At 45.8% G+C, this 18,239-nt stretch overlaps 1 protein-coding gene across 1 annotated transcript in view; it reads left to right on the top strand.

The window, feature by feature from the left end:
• The first annotated feature begins 12,747 nt into the window (after window positions 1–12,747).
• LOC149457286 (serine/threonine-protein kinase 17A-like) overlaps window positions 12,748–18,239 on the top strand; it is a 96,229-nt gene continuing 90,737 nt past the window's right edge. The window contains exon 1 of the mRNA XM_089683943.1: window positions 12,748–13,157. Within this exon, the coding sequence (XP_089540069.1) occupies window positions 13,060–13,157 (98 nt within the window). The 5' untranslated portion in view covers window positions 12,748–13,059. The remainder of the gene's footprint in view (window positions 13,158–18,239) is intronic.

Below are 18,239 nucleotides of genomic sequence, written 5' to 3' on the forward strand. Positions count from 1 at the left end.
TTACCAAGAGATGCAAAATCTGACCAAAGCAGTCCAATAGCGAGAGTAAGTTAAGGAGAGTAGTATGAGGGGAGGTGACAAATATGAGCAAATCGTCTGAGAAAAGCGCACATTTATGATGTCCCCACTCGTGATCCCTAGTATGTTTGGGTCCTGACGGATCACAACAGGGTCTCTATCGTTATGACGAACAATAAGGGTGACAGCGTGCATCCCTGTTTAGTGCCCGAGGAGATAGCCAATGGTGCCGATTTATGGCCTCACAAAGACATCTGCGCCGTAGGATTCCTATATAGTGAATGGGGACCGAAATTTCATATTTCCAGTAGCCAAAAGAGAAAGGGCCACGAGAAGGAATCGAATGGCTTGCATATATCCAAGGATAATGTCACATACCTGGTTGGGGAGCCTGACATGGAGAGGAGGCGTCCTCTTACTACTCCTGCTTGGAGCCCCTGATAGCGGGAACAGAGGGCACAGAGCCAGGAGTGGCACGAGTGCCGTGTCTGGAGCTGGTGGAAGGCAGGTGAAGACCCAGGAGATCTGGATGCAGGCCAGGTGCGGATGCAGGAACGTGGGTGCAGCAGCAGGTAGGTATGGAGGCAATCAGGATGCAGACCGGGAACGGACACAGGAGTGTGGATGCGGCAGCAGGCAGGTATGGTGGTAACCAGGATGCAGGCCAGGTGCAGGACCATGGGTGCAGCAGCAGGTAAGTATTGTGGTGACCATGATGCAGGCCAGGTGCAGGACCGTGGGTGCAGCAGTAGGTAAGTATGGCAGCAATCAGGATACAGGCCAGGTGCAGATACAGGTAAGTAGGTGCAGCAAAGTCAGATAAGTTGGGTGAGGATCAAACGAGCAAATCAAGTACAAGGGAGCAGGCAAGCGGATAGTCAAGGATAAGCCAAGGTAGGTGCAGACAGAGTTTTTTCTTAGTCAGGGTCAGATCAGGCACAGGCAGCAGAATCAGGTTATGGAGTGCAGAACGTTATAGACCAGAAGGCATTGTCTAAACTGTATTGGAGGTTTAAATAGTCTGCCTTGCGGTGACATGTACGCTACCGAGCATGCGCGCACTTGCGCGCTCCTGCACATGCGTGCCCACACGCTCCCACGCATGCGCACTCGCACCGCCGCAGCCAGAGGGGATCCCTGACAGTGCCCACTCTCTAAGGGCAGCCTCCAGATGCCCAACTGAGCCATCTTTTCTGGATGCCTACGCTTGAATGCCATGATTAAATCTTTAGCGTGGAAGTTAGATTCCGGTTCCCATGAATTGTCTTCAGGTCCATAACCTTTCCATTTAATTAAATATTGGAGTTGGTCCCTCCTTTTCCTACAGTCAACAATTGTTTCTACCTCATATTCCTCTTCGCCGTCGATGATCACTGGTTCAGATGGCCCCAATTCTCGACCTCGAAAGGGGTTAGAGACTGCAGTCTTGAGCAACGATACGTGGAATACGGGATGGACATTTAGTGATTCTGGTAGTGTGAGCTCGTATGCTACATCGTTAATCCTCCTTTTTACTGGAAAAGGTCCCACAAATTTGGGGCCTAACTTCTTTGAGGGACAGGTTAACCTTAGATTGGCTGTTGACAACCATACCTCTTCGCCAGGTTCCAGGACCAGGTCCCCCTATTTTCTTCTGTCAAAGAACTTCTTATTGTCTAACTGAGCCTTTGAGATTGTCTCCTGTAGCATCTTGTTGTTCTGTTGAAGGAATTCAAAGGCATCTTGGACTGCTGGGATTGCTAATTCAGGCACTAGATTGGATAGAAATGCAGGATGAAATCCATAGTTAGAGAAGAAGGGAGACTGTTTTGTGGCCGAGTGTTTCGAATTATTGTATGCGAATTCAGCCAAGGGTAATAGTGATACCCAGTCATCTTGGGAAAAAGACATGAAACAGCGAATGTATTGCTCCAAGGTCTGGTTGGTTCTTTCTGTTTGGCCGTTGGTCTGAGGGTGATAGGAGAAAGAGAGTGAGAGTCCCACTTTCAACTTCTCGCAAAGAGCTTTCCAGAACTTTGAGGTGAATTGCACCTCTTGGTCAGAGACGATATTCCCTGGGACACCATGGAACCTCACCACTTCTCTTATAAAGATTTGGGCCCTTTCTGCTGCAGACAGTACTCCCTTCATGGCAATAAAGTGGGCCATCTTAGAAAACCGATCCACTATAACAAAAATAGTCAAACATCCTTCTTATGGTGGCAGTTCTACAACGAAGTCCATCAATATCATTCTCCATGGACAGTCAGGGACTAGTAGAGGCCTTAATAATCCCCAGGTCTTGTTTCTGTTACCCTTGTTCATGTGAGGCAGGAATTTACATAAGCCTTGCAGTCCTTTTCCCACTCAGGCCACCAAAACAGGCACTGCACTAGGTCTAAGGTCTTGTGGACCCCAAAATGTCCTGCCAGCGGATGGCCATGACAAAGCCCTAAAATTGCCAGTCGGGTAGTTTCTGGTGCAAAGATTCTGTTCCCTGACCATAGTAACCCTTCTCTAGAGGACAGAGTTATTCCTGGAGGGGGTGGCGCCCCAAAAGATGCCTGCTGAATCTGCAAAAAAAGGTCTGGTTATAAAAGACAGAAGTTGCCTGTTGAGAGCACTGTATCAGGGGTAGGAGGATCCTTAGGGTCATCGAACATCCTAGACAGAGCATCGGGTTTGGTATTCTTAGAGCCTGGTCTATAGGTAATGTGGAAGATGAAACTGGAAAAGAAGAGTGCCCACCTGGCTTGTCAGGGTTTTAGACGTTTCGCAGTCTTCAGGTACTCCAGATTTTTGTGATCGGTGTAGATCAGAATGGGGTGTGCTACTCCCTCCAAAAAGTACCTCCATTCCTCCAAGGCTGATTTGATGGCCAGTAATTCTCGGTCCCCTACATAGTAGTTTCTCACCACCGGGGATAGCTTTCGGGAAAAGAAAGCAACAGGATGAAGCAGGAGTTTCAGACCTTGCCACTGCGATAGGACATCCCCAACAGCTCTCTCCGAGGCATCTACTTCTACCACAAGGGGTAGTGCTGGATCCGGATGGCTTAATATGGGTGCTGAGGTAAAAAGTCCCTTTAATGCGTCAAAAGCAGTTTGGGCTTCTGGTGTCCAACGGAATCGGATTCCTTGTTTGGTTAGTTGATTGATAGTAGTGATGATGGCTGAGAATCCTTTGATGAACCTCCTGTGAAAGTTGGCGAAGCCTATGAAGCGTTGTACTCCCTTTTTATCAGATGGTGCAGGCCATTCTAGGATGGCGGAGACTTTCTGGGGATCCATTTTGAAGCCTTCAGTGGATATAATCAATCCTAAGAATTGAATGCTCAGGCGTTCAAACTCACACTTAGTAAAGCCCATATAGTCAGAGGCGACCAAGGACCTTCTGCACATGACCCCGGTACAGTTCGATGGATGTAGAAAAGATCAAGATGTTGTCAAGGTATACGATCACAAAGATGTCTAAAAAGTCTCTGAAAATGTCATTCAGTATGTGCTGGAAGGTTGCAGGGGCATTGCACAGTCCAAAGGGCATAACTAAGTACTAAAATTGCCCAAACCTGGTACGGAAGGCTGTTTTCCATTCTTCTCCTTCTCTGATACTCACGAGATTGTATGCCCCTCTTAAATCTAGTTTTGTAAATATGGTCACAGATCTGAGCCTCTCGAATAGTTCTGGGACTAGTGGCAGAGGATATCTGTTCTTCACCGTGATGTTATTTAACTCGCGGTAGTCCACACATGGACGGAGGGAGTGATCCTTTTTTTCTATGAAGAAGATCCCTGCACCTGCTGATGAGGGGCAGATGAACCCCTTTTTGAGATTATCTTCGATGTAGTCTTTTAATGCCTCCAACTCATGCTCTGACAGTGGAAAGATCCGACCAAAGGGAATCTCAGCTCCAGGTAGAAGTTCGATCGGGCAGTCGTAGGGCCTGTAAGATGGAAGGCTGTCTGCACCACGTTTACTGAAAGTTATGGTATGCTGCCGGAACCATTTGGCTTACTTCAGTATCATTATCCATGTATAACAGGGGCCCGGATTGAGCAGGACCTTGGGGCAAGCAGTGCTTATGGCAGTAGGCCAATTGAATATCCACTTCACCAGATACCCAGGTTACATTGGGGTTGTGGGCCTGTAACCATGGGATCCCCAAGATGATTGGAAACAGTGGTGATACAATAACATCCAGCTATAGTAGTTCCTTGTGGCCAGATAGAGATACTACCACAGGTAGTGGGATAGTTTCCTGTGTGACTGCCCCAGACTTAATGTTAGATCCGTCGGCCAGATATACGGTCAGTCTCTGAGTCTTGGCCTTTAAGGGTATCTGGTGTTGCAGAGCGACGTTTGCGTCGATAGAGCAACTGCAGGCCCCAGAATCAATGATAGCGGGTACTGGCAGGGTTCTTTCAGACAAGCCGAGTCAGGATCAAATGAGCAAATCAAGTACAAGGGAGCAGGCAAGCGGATAGTCAGGGATAAGCTGGGGTTGGTGCAGGCGGAGTTCTTTCTTAGTCAGGGTCAGATCAGATACAGGGTCAGATCAGATGCACACGCACTCGCACCACTGTGGCCGGAGGGGATCCGGCGACGTCGCACGGCTGCACGGAGGGATCCCTGACAGATAATAACGTCCCGTGTCTATCACCCTCCCCATCCCAAGTAGAGTGTTAAAGAGAGATAAGATCATCAGCTCAGCGCATTTCGTCCACTGCCTGTCTGTGGGTAGGAAACTAACCTGATCAGAGTATATATATTGGTCTAAAAAGGTCAACAATTGATTGGCGTATATTTTGGTGGACAGTTTTAAATCATTGTTGATTAAAGAAATAGGCCTATAATTAGCTACATCGCTGGGGTCTTTATGGGGTTTCGGGATGAGAGTAATGAATGCTCTGTTGGAATCAAAATCCACAGGCTCCCCCGCCTGAATGGTGTTGAAGTAATTAATCAAAGGAATGGCCAATAGTGAGGAGATTTTTTTATAGCATAATGCACTGAAGCCATCGGGGCAAGGAACTTTACCTACCTAGGCCTGTTTGATGGCCGACAAGACCTCGGTAACTGTAATTGGCTGTTCCAAAAGCTCTCTGTGGGGAGAACGGCCATGAAGCCATCGAAGTCCGGAGGGCCAGAGATATTAACGTTTGTGTATAGATACTGAAAAAAGGCTATGAATTCTCGCAGCACTAATTTAAGATTTTGTGTGAAAGAGCCGTCCGCTTTCCTGATCTTGGGATATGGAAGGCAGGGCGTCTGGGGGACAATTTGGTCGCCATTAATTTGCCAGGTTTGTCAGCTTGAGGATAGAATCTGACTTTGGACCATCACAGATCCTTTATGGCTTTGGTTGTAAGACAAACATTTAGTTCAAGCCTGGCAGGGTCTATCTGACTACGCAAGTCAATCCTGTTTATGATCCTTAAGTAAGTCATGTAGGACCTTTTCTTTTTGTTTAAGAGTTGATTCGTAGGACTTCTTATATCTGGCGATTATTTGAATCAGAGTGCCATGCAACCACTGCATTATGAACCGCCCATATGCACATGGTTGACGTATAGACGGGATCATTTAAAGAAAAGTATTCCTTCAACTGCAATTCTATATCCATGAAAGTGGCTGGGTTGCTGAGGAGCAATTTGTTAAGCCACCAGGTATACATAGTTGTTGAGCTATAGAAAGAGGAGAAAGAGACCAAGACAGGAGAAGGGACCAACCAGGCTGTTTCCAGGATTTTTGAGGATGTGCATAATAGTAAGTGGAGGACGTGAGGACGTGATCAATCCTTGAATAAGTGGAGTGGACATGCGAGAAGAATGTGTAGTCCCTCCCAGAAATGTTAAATTCCCTCCAGACATCTACCAAATCGTGTGTGTGCAATAATTTAGCAAACTTGGTACCTTTCTTGGAGGGGTTCATGACCTGTGAACCTAGAAGGCGTGTCTTATCTAAAGATTAGTCTAATACTATATTAGAGTCCCCACACAAAAGGAGCACACCCTGGAAGTGAGGGAAAAGTGTGCACAAGAGCATTTGGAAGAAGCCCAATTGATTCGAGATAGGAGAGTAATATTTCAACAATGTGACTAGGGAACCCTCCAAATCACCCTGAACCAACAGAAACCTGCCCTCAGGGTCAGAAATAACCTGTGATGGTGAAAAAGACAGGCACTTAGAAGTAAATACAAATGCTCCTGCGCTTGGGGATGGACTCGATGCAGGCTACAACCACATTAAGAATGTCCTGGAACATGCACACCTTGCTGCCCTCAAATGGACCGGGGGAATCCAAATATACTGAATGGGGAAAGAACAAAGAGAGGGCGCACAGGCCTAGTGCATTACCATAAAAAATGTTTAATAAAAAATAAAGTAGGTGTTGTACTCACAAATGACAATATAGTCAAGGCACATCATAAAAGAACAGCTGGGTCAACACCGCGCTGAGTAACAGTCCGCAATAGGGAGTTTAGACATCCAAAAGGCTGACGCGTTTCGAGGACTTGCCTCTTCCTCAGAGTCCCTCTCAGTGTTTATGTACAAAGGCCGATACGGGGAAGGAAAATGGGTTTCTTGTATAAGCACTGTTTCTGCTCCAATTGAGTGAAAGTAGTCAAAGGCCTTACGTCTCTTGACTGGAGAAGTAAGACCTTGGACATTGTGTGTTAAGATTGAGACAGGCATGATAGGTGAACTAGCCATGATCATGAAAAGAGCAGAGATCACTTATCCCTGCATTCCATGTTCTGCTGGCAAAAAGATCAGTTGCAAACAGACAGCAAGAAGATCCCGTGTGGGTGGTTGAAGGAAAGAAAAAGAAAAGGCAAAGAATGGAAATACAGAGAAGTTGTGGCCCGAAAAGGGCTAGTTCCTGCAATAAAGAGAAAAACCATATAATTACACAACAAACTAGATATGAAGTTAATTAAGTAAGTACATAGAGGCGGGTAAACTGTCTTAAGGAAAAACATGGACCCAGAACAGGGTCTAAGTCATCTGATTCCATATCCACCATGGTTAAATAAAAAAGCGGAGGTGGAGCTAGCATAGGGCGCAGGACTCAACAAAACAGCCCGAGCTGTGCTATTATGAGGCAATATATAACTTTTAAAAAATATATATTTTTAACAGTGAAGCAGTGTTACTATAAATTCCCTGAGGTATTAACTTCTAATAATAGAGCGATATTGCCAATGTTGCTATACTGGTATGATATACTATAGTTCCCCATTAAAAACGGTTGGAGGAACGCTACCCTCTCACACACAAGAGAGGGAAAATCAACCCAGGGTATCTGGTTAAGCCAGAAAAAAATCAAAATAATTAAACCGCTGTTATATAGCCAATATAGGTAAACTGTTCAAGGGACCCAGTAAAATAGGAAAGAAGAGGGTGACTTCTGTCACAATAGTGAGGGCCTGGAAAGTCCAGTGGGAGAGTTCATGGTAGTCTGGATTGTTGGTGGGACCAGCTTCTCGTGTTTTTTTCTGGTTGCCAGAGTGGAAACACAGGATGATTCGACTCTGGTTGGCCCCTGTTGGAGGATACTGAAGATTGACAGTGGTGGGAGGCCAAAGGAGATGTTGAGATAAGTCCCAGGTGTTTGAGCAGAGCCTTGCCATCATTGAAGTTGGATATGGAGTAAGATTTCCCCTGGTATTAGAACATTAGGTGAAATGGAAATGACCAGTGGTATTTGATCACCTTATTTTGAAGTGGGAGCAGCAGAGGAAAGGAGCGGCGTTTTGCACCATTGCCGAGGAAATGTCTGCAAAAAGTTGAATGTCGTGGCCTAGTAATTGAATGGAAGGGAGCTCTCGGGCCTTCTGCATAGCTTGTTCTTTCACACAGTAATAATGAGGTTTCACAATAATGTCCCTAGGTAGGCCATCAGGGTGCCGGGTGGTGAGAGCTTTGTGAGGTCTGTCCAGTTCAAGCTTATGAGTGTGCAAGTCTGGTAAGAGGGAGGTCAAAAGGTCAGTAGTGACACTCTGGACATCCGTCACCGACTCGGGGAGCCCCCTTATACGGAAATTGTAGTGACCTGATCTATTCTCTAGATCAGGGCTTGAAAAAGCCGCTCACCCGCTCGCCAAATGCGAGGAGAAATTCTTGTGTGGCGAGCACAGATGATGGAGCGGCTGCACCTGCGCTCCAAGCCTCATTGTGAAGCCGAGTTCCGGTTTCCAGCTTCTTCGGCACCGCCATTACACTGGCAGCGCCGCTGAGGGGACAGGTGCAGGAGAGGTCCGCTGAGAAGAGACATCCTCTCCACCACCGTGGGGGACTCGAGGAGAAGTCCGCTCTCCCCCGCCGCGGAGAACACGAGGAGAGGAAAGGGTATTACACAAGTCTTGGTCCTGCTGTACAACGAAACCCATTGCAAATATTGATGTGAAACTGGCTCTAGATCATCTATTTTTGACAGAGCTCCTTCAAGTTGTATTTGAAGGTCATAATTGCGATCTGTATTCTGATTCGTTCTGTCGACAGTCAAATCCAATTTTGACTCAATAGTATTAATACAATCTCCCAGATCTCTAAATTCTTGCTTTAAGTCCGCTGTAATCTTATTGCTGGCTTGTTCTTGTCCTTGTTCCAGTAAGGCAGAGAAGTGGGCCAGGATGATGGGGTCACCGGAGTATTTGGCAGGGAGGGGCACTAAGTGTAATGTGGAAGGCCCAGGTGAGGCCTGCAGGCTGCCCTGGCTGGTTTGGATCCCCCCCCCCATTGCCCTGTTCATCGCTGAGCCCTCAGAGAATGGAGAGTCAGCTCCCTGGGATTTCCTTGGGAAAGGTGTCTGTGGGGTGTCAGGAGTGGGGCTGCACTCACCCAGTTCATAAGACCGCCCAATAAGGCCGACACAGCCGGGGAGGAAGGAGCGTGCAGGGCCGCAGCCACCATGTTGTTGAGTGGGAGCAGCCTAAGTTCGGCTCCTGGCAGCCGCCTTTGGGCATGAAGAGGTAGGTGGCTCATGCGGAAGATGGATGGAGGGGTCGTGGATCGTCTGGGTCCCCTGGCTCTGCTGAATGCTTCTGGATTTGGCCGGGTCGTGGCAGATCCGAGCTGTCACACGTCCACCATGTTTGGCTGCGCGCATGCGCCCCCCCCTACTTCTTTTTTATTTTACTGAAGAATCACAAACTGACACTTAATTTGACTCTATGCACTGCGTGTTGCGACGTGCTGTAGTGTGGTGACATGCAGTGCAGTGGATTGCAGTGTGGTGACATGTGGCGCAGTGGGTTGCAGTATGGTGACATGCGGTGCAGTGGGTTGCAGTGTAGTGCCATGCGGTGCAGTGGGTTACAGTGTGGTGCCATGCGATGCAGAGGGCTGCAGTGTGGTGACATGCCGTGCAGTGGGTTGTTGTGTGGTGACATGCAGTGCAGTGGGTTGCAGTGTGGTGCTTTGCGGTGCAGTGGGTTGCAGTTGGTGCCATACGGTGCAGTGGGCTGCAGTATGGTGACGTGCAGTGAGTTGCAGTATGGTGACATGCGGTGCGGTGGGTTGCAGTGTCGTAACATGAGGGGCAGTGAGTTGCACCATGTTTGGCTGCGCGCATGCGCCCCCCTACTTCTGTTTAATTTTACTGAAGCATCACAAACTGACACTTAATTTGACTCTATGGACTGCGTATTGCGACGTGCTGTAGTGTGGTGACATGCAGTGCAGTGGGTTGCAGTGTGATAACATGTGGTGCAGTGGGTTGCATTGTAGTTAAATATCTAAACAACCGGTAACCTTATAATTAACCTCCCTGGAGGTATTCCCGAGTGTAGCTCGAGGTAAAGTTTCAGCACCACAAGCGGTAACCCCGAGCTACACTCGGGAATACCTTGCAGCGTTGCTCCGTGATCTCTTCTGCACTTACCTTGTCCTGCGCTCCCATGATGTCCCCTCTGCAGTGTCCCTGGCAATGTCCTCTGGCCGATACTGGCATCTGTCTTCCGGGTTCCATTCCCTGCGACGTAAAGACATACGGGGACAGAACTGGTGAGAAATTTTAAAATTTTAAAAGTGACATTCACTAAATTCACTAAAATCACATAGTAAAACATTACTGTATCAAACCATTTCACATACATTTTGTCCCTAGTGCTTTGTCCTGTGCCCTGCCTGCATTTTTACTGTTCTTTCTGCCTGGAAACTGAGAAACGTCCATGGTGTCCAAAAAGCGTCTCTTTAGGTCAAAAGCGGTTTTAGACCAGCTAAAGAACAGCGATAGTAAATTAGAACTGCTTGCAGAATTGAGTGATAATGATTTATGGGGAAATTTGTCATCAGACACTGAAAACAATTTTGCGACTTTGCTCAGTGATGTGCGAACTTGGCGCTATATTTCAAATTTCAGTGTTTTTGGTTTGATTATATTATTGAACTACATTTATTATTATTATATTATTATTTTTTATGATTATTTATTAAATTATAATTTATGATTTCGTTATTCGAATTTTAACATACCTGGGATCGGGGCGGACTGACAACTCATGGGGCCCCCCGGGTAATATGGGATCATGGGGTCCCTGTGTCCTTGCCCAAACTCAAAAAAGCCTATGAAAAAGGTACCAGGGGGTACCGAGTTTCCAAATGGTCAGTACGCCCCTGCCCAGGATGTTTACTAGACACTTGGTCAGACAGATTTCAGTGAGTTATTCCTAAAAATTAAAGTCCTACAATAAAAAAAACTACATATTTCCATGCAAAAAAATGTACCGCTTTGAGCACAGAAATACTGACATAATCAGACCACTAGGGAGGTTAACACACTATATGTAGGTCCCTAGACGCAAAGATATCATTTCCCCCCAGAAAGTCCAAAACAAAGCAAAAGACTCTCTCAGCATCCGTACAGTGAAATGTCCCTACTATCATGTGAAAAATAATTTTCCTTCTTCTTATTCAGTATTCAAACCTACGTGATTCTTATTCCATCTTCTCCTTGGTATCCTCAAAAGAAATTAAATAAACACACATAGTGCATTATTCTCAGTATGAACACAACTATACTAAAAGAATCGCACTCACAAAAATGTGTAGCAAATCCGTGCTTAGTCACTCCACCATGTGATCACTTCTAAACGCCTGTAATTCCTACCCTTACCCTCTGTATGTACATATATATAAACGCCTTCTCGCAGATCCCAACAGTAGAGCTCTTCCAATGCTCCCTTCCATGGAAGATATACTCTCCGAAAAATGTTTTATATATAGTGTAATACCATCAATAACTTAAAGGTGTCCTCGCGTGCTCTACTCTAAATCAATGGTGACCAGGGGCGGACTGACAACTCATGGGGCCCCGGGCAATAGGGGATCATGGGGCCCCTGTGTCCTTGCCCAAACTCAAAAATGCCTATGAAAAAGGTACCAGGGGCATCTCATGGGGCCCCCTACTGACCCTCGGGCAGTGCCCGAGTTTCCAAATGGTCAGCCCGCCCCTGATGGTGACCACCAGTGACATGGGATAAATCACTGCACACCTCACAGACCATGCACCTTACTGGGCTATGTCAGCCAGAAAGCATATAGAAAAAACGCACATCCCGATCCACAGTATTCCCAGTCTTCCAATAGACTTGTATGCATCAAAATGGATAGGCATACATAGTGTATTACTTTTTTTAAAACAGCAATTTATTCCATTAAAAGCACTTACAAACAATGCAGAGTAAAATAACATGTAACCATCATCAATATGGAGCGTTTTGGCTTCAAAACCTTATCCCAGATGGCTGGTATGCAACTTCTGGTGTATGTCTGACGTCACACCGACGCGATTCGTCATTTCTGACTTATTTTACTCTGCATTGTGATGACATGCATTGTGGTGACATGTGGTGCAGTGGGTTGCAATGTGGTGGCATGCGGTGCGGTGGGTTGCAGTGCAATGACATGCGGTGCTGTTGGTTGCAGTGCGTTGACGTGCAGCGACATGCGGTGTGCTGGGTTGCAGTGCGGCAATATGCGGTGCAGTTGGTTGCAGTGCGGTGACATGTGGCGTGGTGGGTTGCAATGCGGTGCGGTGGGTTGCAGTACAGCGATGTGTGGTGAGTTGCAGTGCGGTGACATGCGGCACAGTGGGTTGCAGTGTGGCAACATGCGTCACGGTGGGTTGCAGTGTGGTGACATGTGGTGCGGTGGTTTGCAGAGCTGTGACATGCGGCGTGGTGGGTTGCAGCGCGGCGACATGCGGCGTGGTGGGTTGCAGCGTGGGTAAGTTGCAGTGTGGCGACATGCAGCACAGTGTGTTGCAGCATGGTGGGTTGCAGTGTGGCGACATGCGGCACAGTGGGTTGCAGAGTGGTGGGTTGCAGTGTGGCGACGTGCGGCACAGTGGGTAGCAGCACGGCGGGTTGCAGTGTGGAAACATATGGCACAGTGGGTCGCAGCGCGGTGGGTTTCAGTGTGGAAACATGCTGTACAGTGGGTCGCAGCGCGGTGGGTTTCAGTGTGGTAACATGCTGTACAGTGGGTCGCAGCGCGGTGCGTTTCAGTGTGGAAACATGCTGTACAGTGGGTCGCAGCGCGGTGCGTTTCAGTGTGGAAACATGCTGTACAGTGGGTCGCAGCCCGGTGGGTTGCAGTGTGGAAACGTACGGTGAGGAATGAGGATTGGTGAGCTCAGCACGGTAGCGGAGTGTCGAGTTGCAGTTGTCAGCACGTCCAGTAGGGGCGGTGTGCGGCGCTGTGGGCTTGGTTCCTCCTAGTCGGGAGTACATCCAGATGTGAGCCGTGTGTAGTCCGCACATCTCCGAGCGGCGCTCCAGCCTCCACACTGACAGCACGCAGCTGTGGGAAGGGAAGCGGACTGACTTGTAGCTGAAGTAGCTGCCGCCGAGCAGAGGAAAGGCCGGAGGCAGCGTGCCGGGGTCATGAGTGTGGGTCCCCGCAGCACTCTATGGACTGTCTATGGATCGCAGTGCACATGATCTACATGCACACACGGTGCGATCGCTGTAACAGTGATTGGAAGACTCGTTGTATCGGAACATTCAGTAAGTGGCCGTGTCTGTGCAGATCTCCTCCCTGGACTTGTATAGAGGAATGATGGACAGAAGCAGCCTGGTCACCCAGACACTGACCATCATCAGGACTGACCCCTTCATTGACTACTACAGAGTGGTGGGCAAGGAGCTGGGAAGGTAAGGGGGACCACCGGGGCCATCACCCCCACACACTTTATATATATCCATGTTGTCACTTTCTTCTCTATTGTCATGGAAAGGTTTGAGATAGAATATTGTTATTCAATGGACCGTTCTGGAGAAAAGTACAACCAGGAAGGTCCAGGATGCATATTGATCCATCTGTCCATCAGGACCAGTCAGAATGGTCTTAATGAAGTTGATCGGTTTGGCAGTGTTGATTGATGACTCCGTATGTGTCTTTTCGATCACTCAGAGATTTGAGCTCATTGTTTGATTCTGTGAAGAATCGTTTGATCAGATTGTTACATGTATGGCCACCATAACAGGGCATGTTTTATAGATCTGCTCTAAAGAGGACAGATAACCCAGGCACAGCCTTTTCTCAACCAGAGTTCTTCCAGATATTGCTCCATCTACCTTGAACACTGGCATCCACACCCACCACAGATGTTAGGGGCAACATTTTCCACTCGCTTCCAATGTAAGGGCTCACTTTTGCACTGACCACCAGAACAAGGGGGCACTATAATAACTACCAAATTAGAGGGACACTACAATGACCACCAATCTAGGTGGGGCACTATAATAACCTCCAGTGCAAGAGTGCACTGTCATGACTAACAAAGCAAGCAGATACTACGATGACCACCAATGCAAGGAGTTACTAGAATGACCACCAATGCAAGGAGTTACTAGAATGGCCACCAGTGCAAGGAGTTATTAGAATGGTCACCAGTGCAAGGAGTTACTAGAATGGTCACCAGTGCAAGGAGTTACTATAATGGCCACCTATGCAAGGGGTTACTAGAATGATCACCAGTGCAAGGAGTTACTATAATGGCCACCAGTGCAAGGATTTACTATAATGGCCACCAGTGCAAGGGGTTACTAGAATGGCCACCAGTGCAAAAATTTACTATAATGGCCACCAATGCAAGGGGTTAGTAGAATGGCCGCCAATGCAAGGGGTTAGTAGGATGGCCACCAATGCAAGGGGTTAGTAGGATGGCCACCAATGCAAGGGGTTACTATAATGGGCACCAATGCAAGGGGTTATTATAATGGCCACCAATGCAAGGGGCTACTATAATGGCACCAATGCAAGGGGTTACTATAATGGCCACCAGTGCAAGGAGTTACTAGGATGGCCACCAATGCAAGGAGTTACTAGGGTGGCCACCAATGCAAGGAGTTACTAGAATGGCCACCAATGCAAGGGGTTACTAGAATGGCCACTAATGCAAGGGGTTACTAGAATGACCACAAATGGAAAGGGTTAATAAATTGACAATAAAAGCAAAGGGTTACTATAATGACCACCAATGCAAAGGATTACTAAACTGACCACCAAAGCAAGGGGTTACTACAATGATCCCCAAGGTAAGGGGGTACTATAATAACCACAATGCAAGGGAAATTACTATATTGTCCATGAAAGCAAGGGGGACTATAATGACCACCAGAGTAGAGGGGGGCACCATTAGGACTACCAATGCAGGAGGACACTTTTCCACTGATCTCCAATATAATAAGCCCTTTTCCTATTGATGGCCGATTTGAGGGGCTATTCTCTTACTGACCTCCAGCATAGAAGCACATTTTTCCACTGCCCACCAATGTAAGGAGACAGGCCTTCATCCAATATTAGTGTAAAGGGGGCATTCTTCATCGGACCTCCATGTGAAGGGGCATTTCTCTACACGTAAGGAGCATTACACTTTTATTTTACCTGAGGTTTTTTACTGCCCATTATTCTTTTTATGAACATTACTGAAAATAATTTTGTCATATAGAGCAAAGGGGTGTAAAAAGCTAATCCACTCTAGGAGTCAAATACTCTATGTATGCCACATGCTTTATTGTCTTCTATAAAAGTTTCTGTAACTTACTGATCACCCTAATGTACACTGTTCTGCACATGTCATTATTTTCAGAAGGGGTTCCCTGAGACCTAAAAATGATTTCAAGGGTCCCACCAGGTTAAAAGGCTTAAAGACACTCTAATCATTTGGTTCAATCGGAGATTCTTTTCCTTGTATTACTTTGTCGGAGAAATCCAAAAACATGCAAAGTAAGGCTAGCGGTCACACCTTTGTTGCCAATTTTTTCTAACACTTTTTCAGAAAATCATAGTTTTCTTCATAAATGATATTATTAAGGGCTTGTTCACACCAGCGGGCATGCATTATGTTCCAAATAACGTATGCAGGTAAAATGAACCCTGTCTGACTTGTGTGAACTGAAACAATAGGACATAAGGAAACATGCTATGTCTGTGTATTGGGAGTGCATTGGGCAATGCTGCCAAAAACAGCCCAACAGGGCTGGTATGGACAAGACCTACATTAAAAATGTCAAAATCTGAGAATGCGTAGATAACCAAAAACTGACTTTGACATGCAGAAGAGTTGTATGAGTATCCTTTTTAGATTTTCAGGCTTGGGAGCAAACACTGGGATAATGTTGTTAATATCTGGGACTGCATGTGTGGACAGAGCCCTGATCAGCAAAGTAATGTTCGGCAACTATTTGTCCTGCCAAACAAGTTCTCGAGAAGTGATGAGCTTCTAGACCTACTAGGTCTAGGCTTACTAGACCTGTGAAGATATTTGGTGGTGAGGGTGTAGTTCCCAGTTGTCCTTGATCTCCACTCAGCTATGTGAGTGATGTTAGAAGGGATTAGTACACAGAGAACACCACCCTACTTTTATGGTGGCTTTTCATTTGGGTAATGCACAGTGCTTACTGCTGCTTGATAGACAATGGCCATTTCTAAAGAATGTTATTAAATTAAGAACTCTTCTGGAAAAAAATTCTCTTGTAGAAACCTTACCACATGCTACAGAATACTAAAATGCATTGGCAACCTTGTGAGAAGTGCTGACAAACCAGTTTTATGATTATCCCAGAATTTCCATGTTGGTGTGTCTAGTGCACAGGGAATCAGACAATTGAAGACTGTCCAATTCATGAATTGTATTCTTCTCTGCAGACTAGGAAATTGATTCCTTTAGGGGACAAAATATGCAGTTCACCCACATTTCGGACCCCTTTACTCATCACAGCCATGGTATGTTTAGCCTTTCCATGCCTTGCCCTGGATCATTGTTGTCTTGCCAATAGATCCTGCTAACGTTTTGCGGTCAGATGAAACGGGCCATACACCAGTAGAATTTTGTTTGCGTATGGAAATGCAGAAAAATAGTTTGATAGTACCATTAGAGACTTAACAAATTTCATACGAAAACCATTAAAAATTCTGTTTGTTTGCTCATGGAATGGCGTGAAACTGCAGTACCTAAAAATCTCCATGGGTGATGCTTTAAAAAGTTCTACAGGTTAGCAGTGTAAATTTACAGAAGACGTCTAGTGCGAGAATTATTGCTCTTGCTCCGACGTTCATGGAGTGTGTGTGGTTTGAACACCATTTACATATGTGGGCATGGCCTACGTATGCGTTCACCACTACTTGCAAGCGCGGGGGGACGGGGGCACTTTAAACTTTTTTTTAAATTTAGTTTTTAGGGTTTTTTTGCACTGTCCCTTTAAAAAAAAATGTAACCACTTTTTTTCCTATTAAAAGAAATGCATGCATCCTTTGTGATAGAAATAATTAGTGACAGGTCCTCTTTATTGAGAGATATGGGGTCAATAAGAATACAGAGCCATTAGGTAGTGCATATGAATGGAAAATGTCTGGAGAATAGGGATATCCTTTAGTGTCACTTAAGAATGACTGATTTTTACAAAAATTCACAGCAAAATAAACACCCCTCCCAATACAAATCAAACTAGTCTGTCTGGCAGCTTTCCACTCATTTCCCTCTACACCTCTACAGCATGGTAATGGAGACTTGTGTAATTTATTGTCACATACCTGCTGTGTGCATTTCTCAACCAATCATTAGTAACCATGATAACATGTTTACATAAGCACTCTACCCAATTACAGCCTTTGTTCAGATAGGTTAAGATAATAGTGACACTCTTCCCAGGCATTCTTTTATTACTACCCTTGAAGCAGATGTATAGTCTGTAGAGATTCCTTGGAGTAACATTACTCTAACAGAAAACTTCCTCTATAATTGGGACTTGTACACAAAGGTGTCTCATCATTGACATGTTATTCCTAAGTTTATTTTGCTACTCAGGATGCTTTGTGTGTTTTCCATTTCTTCTGTGCAAAACATATCTATCCAGGCCAAACCTGGACATATGGGGGTTTATTTACTAAAGCTGGAGAGTCAAAAATCAGACTCCCTTCTGCATAGAAACCAATCAGCTTCCAGGTTTCATTGCCAAAGCTTAATTGAACAAGCTGAGGTTAGAAGCTGATTGGTTTCTATGCAGAAGGGAGTCTGATTTTGGACTCTCCAGCTTTAGTAAATAAACCCCATGCTGTCTGGGACATTTTCGGGATGTTCATCCAATTTTCTAATGGCTACTGGGCTTATATTGATGACCTTTTCCCACCATGGTGAAGAGAAAATGTAATGGAGCAGGATGGAAGATCTCCAATAAATTCCAACTGTGAATACAGTTTTTGTCCAGGAAAATTTGCACATATTGTAATGCGCATTTGCTTTAGAAAATATAAGGGCCTTCGAACAAAAGTATTTGGCTCAATGATGGCAAGATCAAATGTTCTGACAAAAGATTTTTTGGAATTTTCATATGAACATTGGAACAGAAAAAATGCTACTGGTGTATGGCCAGCTTAGCCTTTTCGCTGTCAGAGCCGTTTTTGCGTTTTATGCACATATGTTTAAAAAAATAATTTTAGGGCTGAAGATTGCACAAAACCCCAATACATTATATATGTTCTGATAGTGGTGCACCGAAATGAAAATTCTGGTGCCAAAACCGATAACGAAAATTCAGAATGCATGTGGCCGAAAACCGTAATGTCTGCGTATGTGGGGGTGGGGAGGCTCCAATTTTTTTTGTATTTTTTTCTACTTTCATGTATATATATATTTTTTTTTAACTTATGATTTTATTGCTATCACATAGGGGACCAATATTCCCCTATGTCATAGTATATGAGTGACAGATCCTCTTTGTAGGGGAGAAAGT

The sequence above is a fragment of the Staurois parvus genome, unplaced genomic scaffold (assembly GCF_062004578.1).
Source record: "Staurois parvus isolate SC_StPar_1 unplaced genomic scaffold, SC_StPar_1.0 ptg000328l, whole genome shotgun sequence".
Lineage (NCBI taxonomy): Eukaryota > Metazoa > Chordata > Amphibia > Anura > Ranidae > Staurois > Staurois parvus.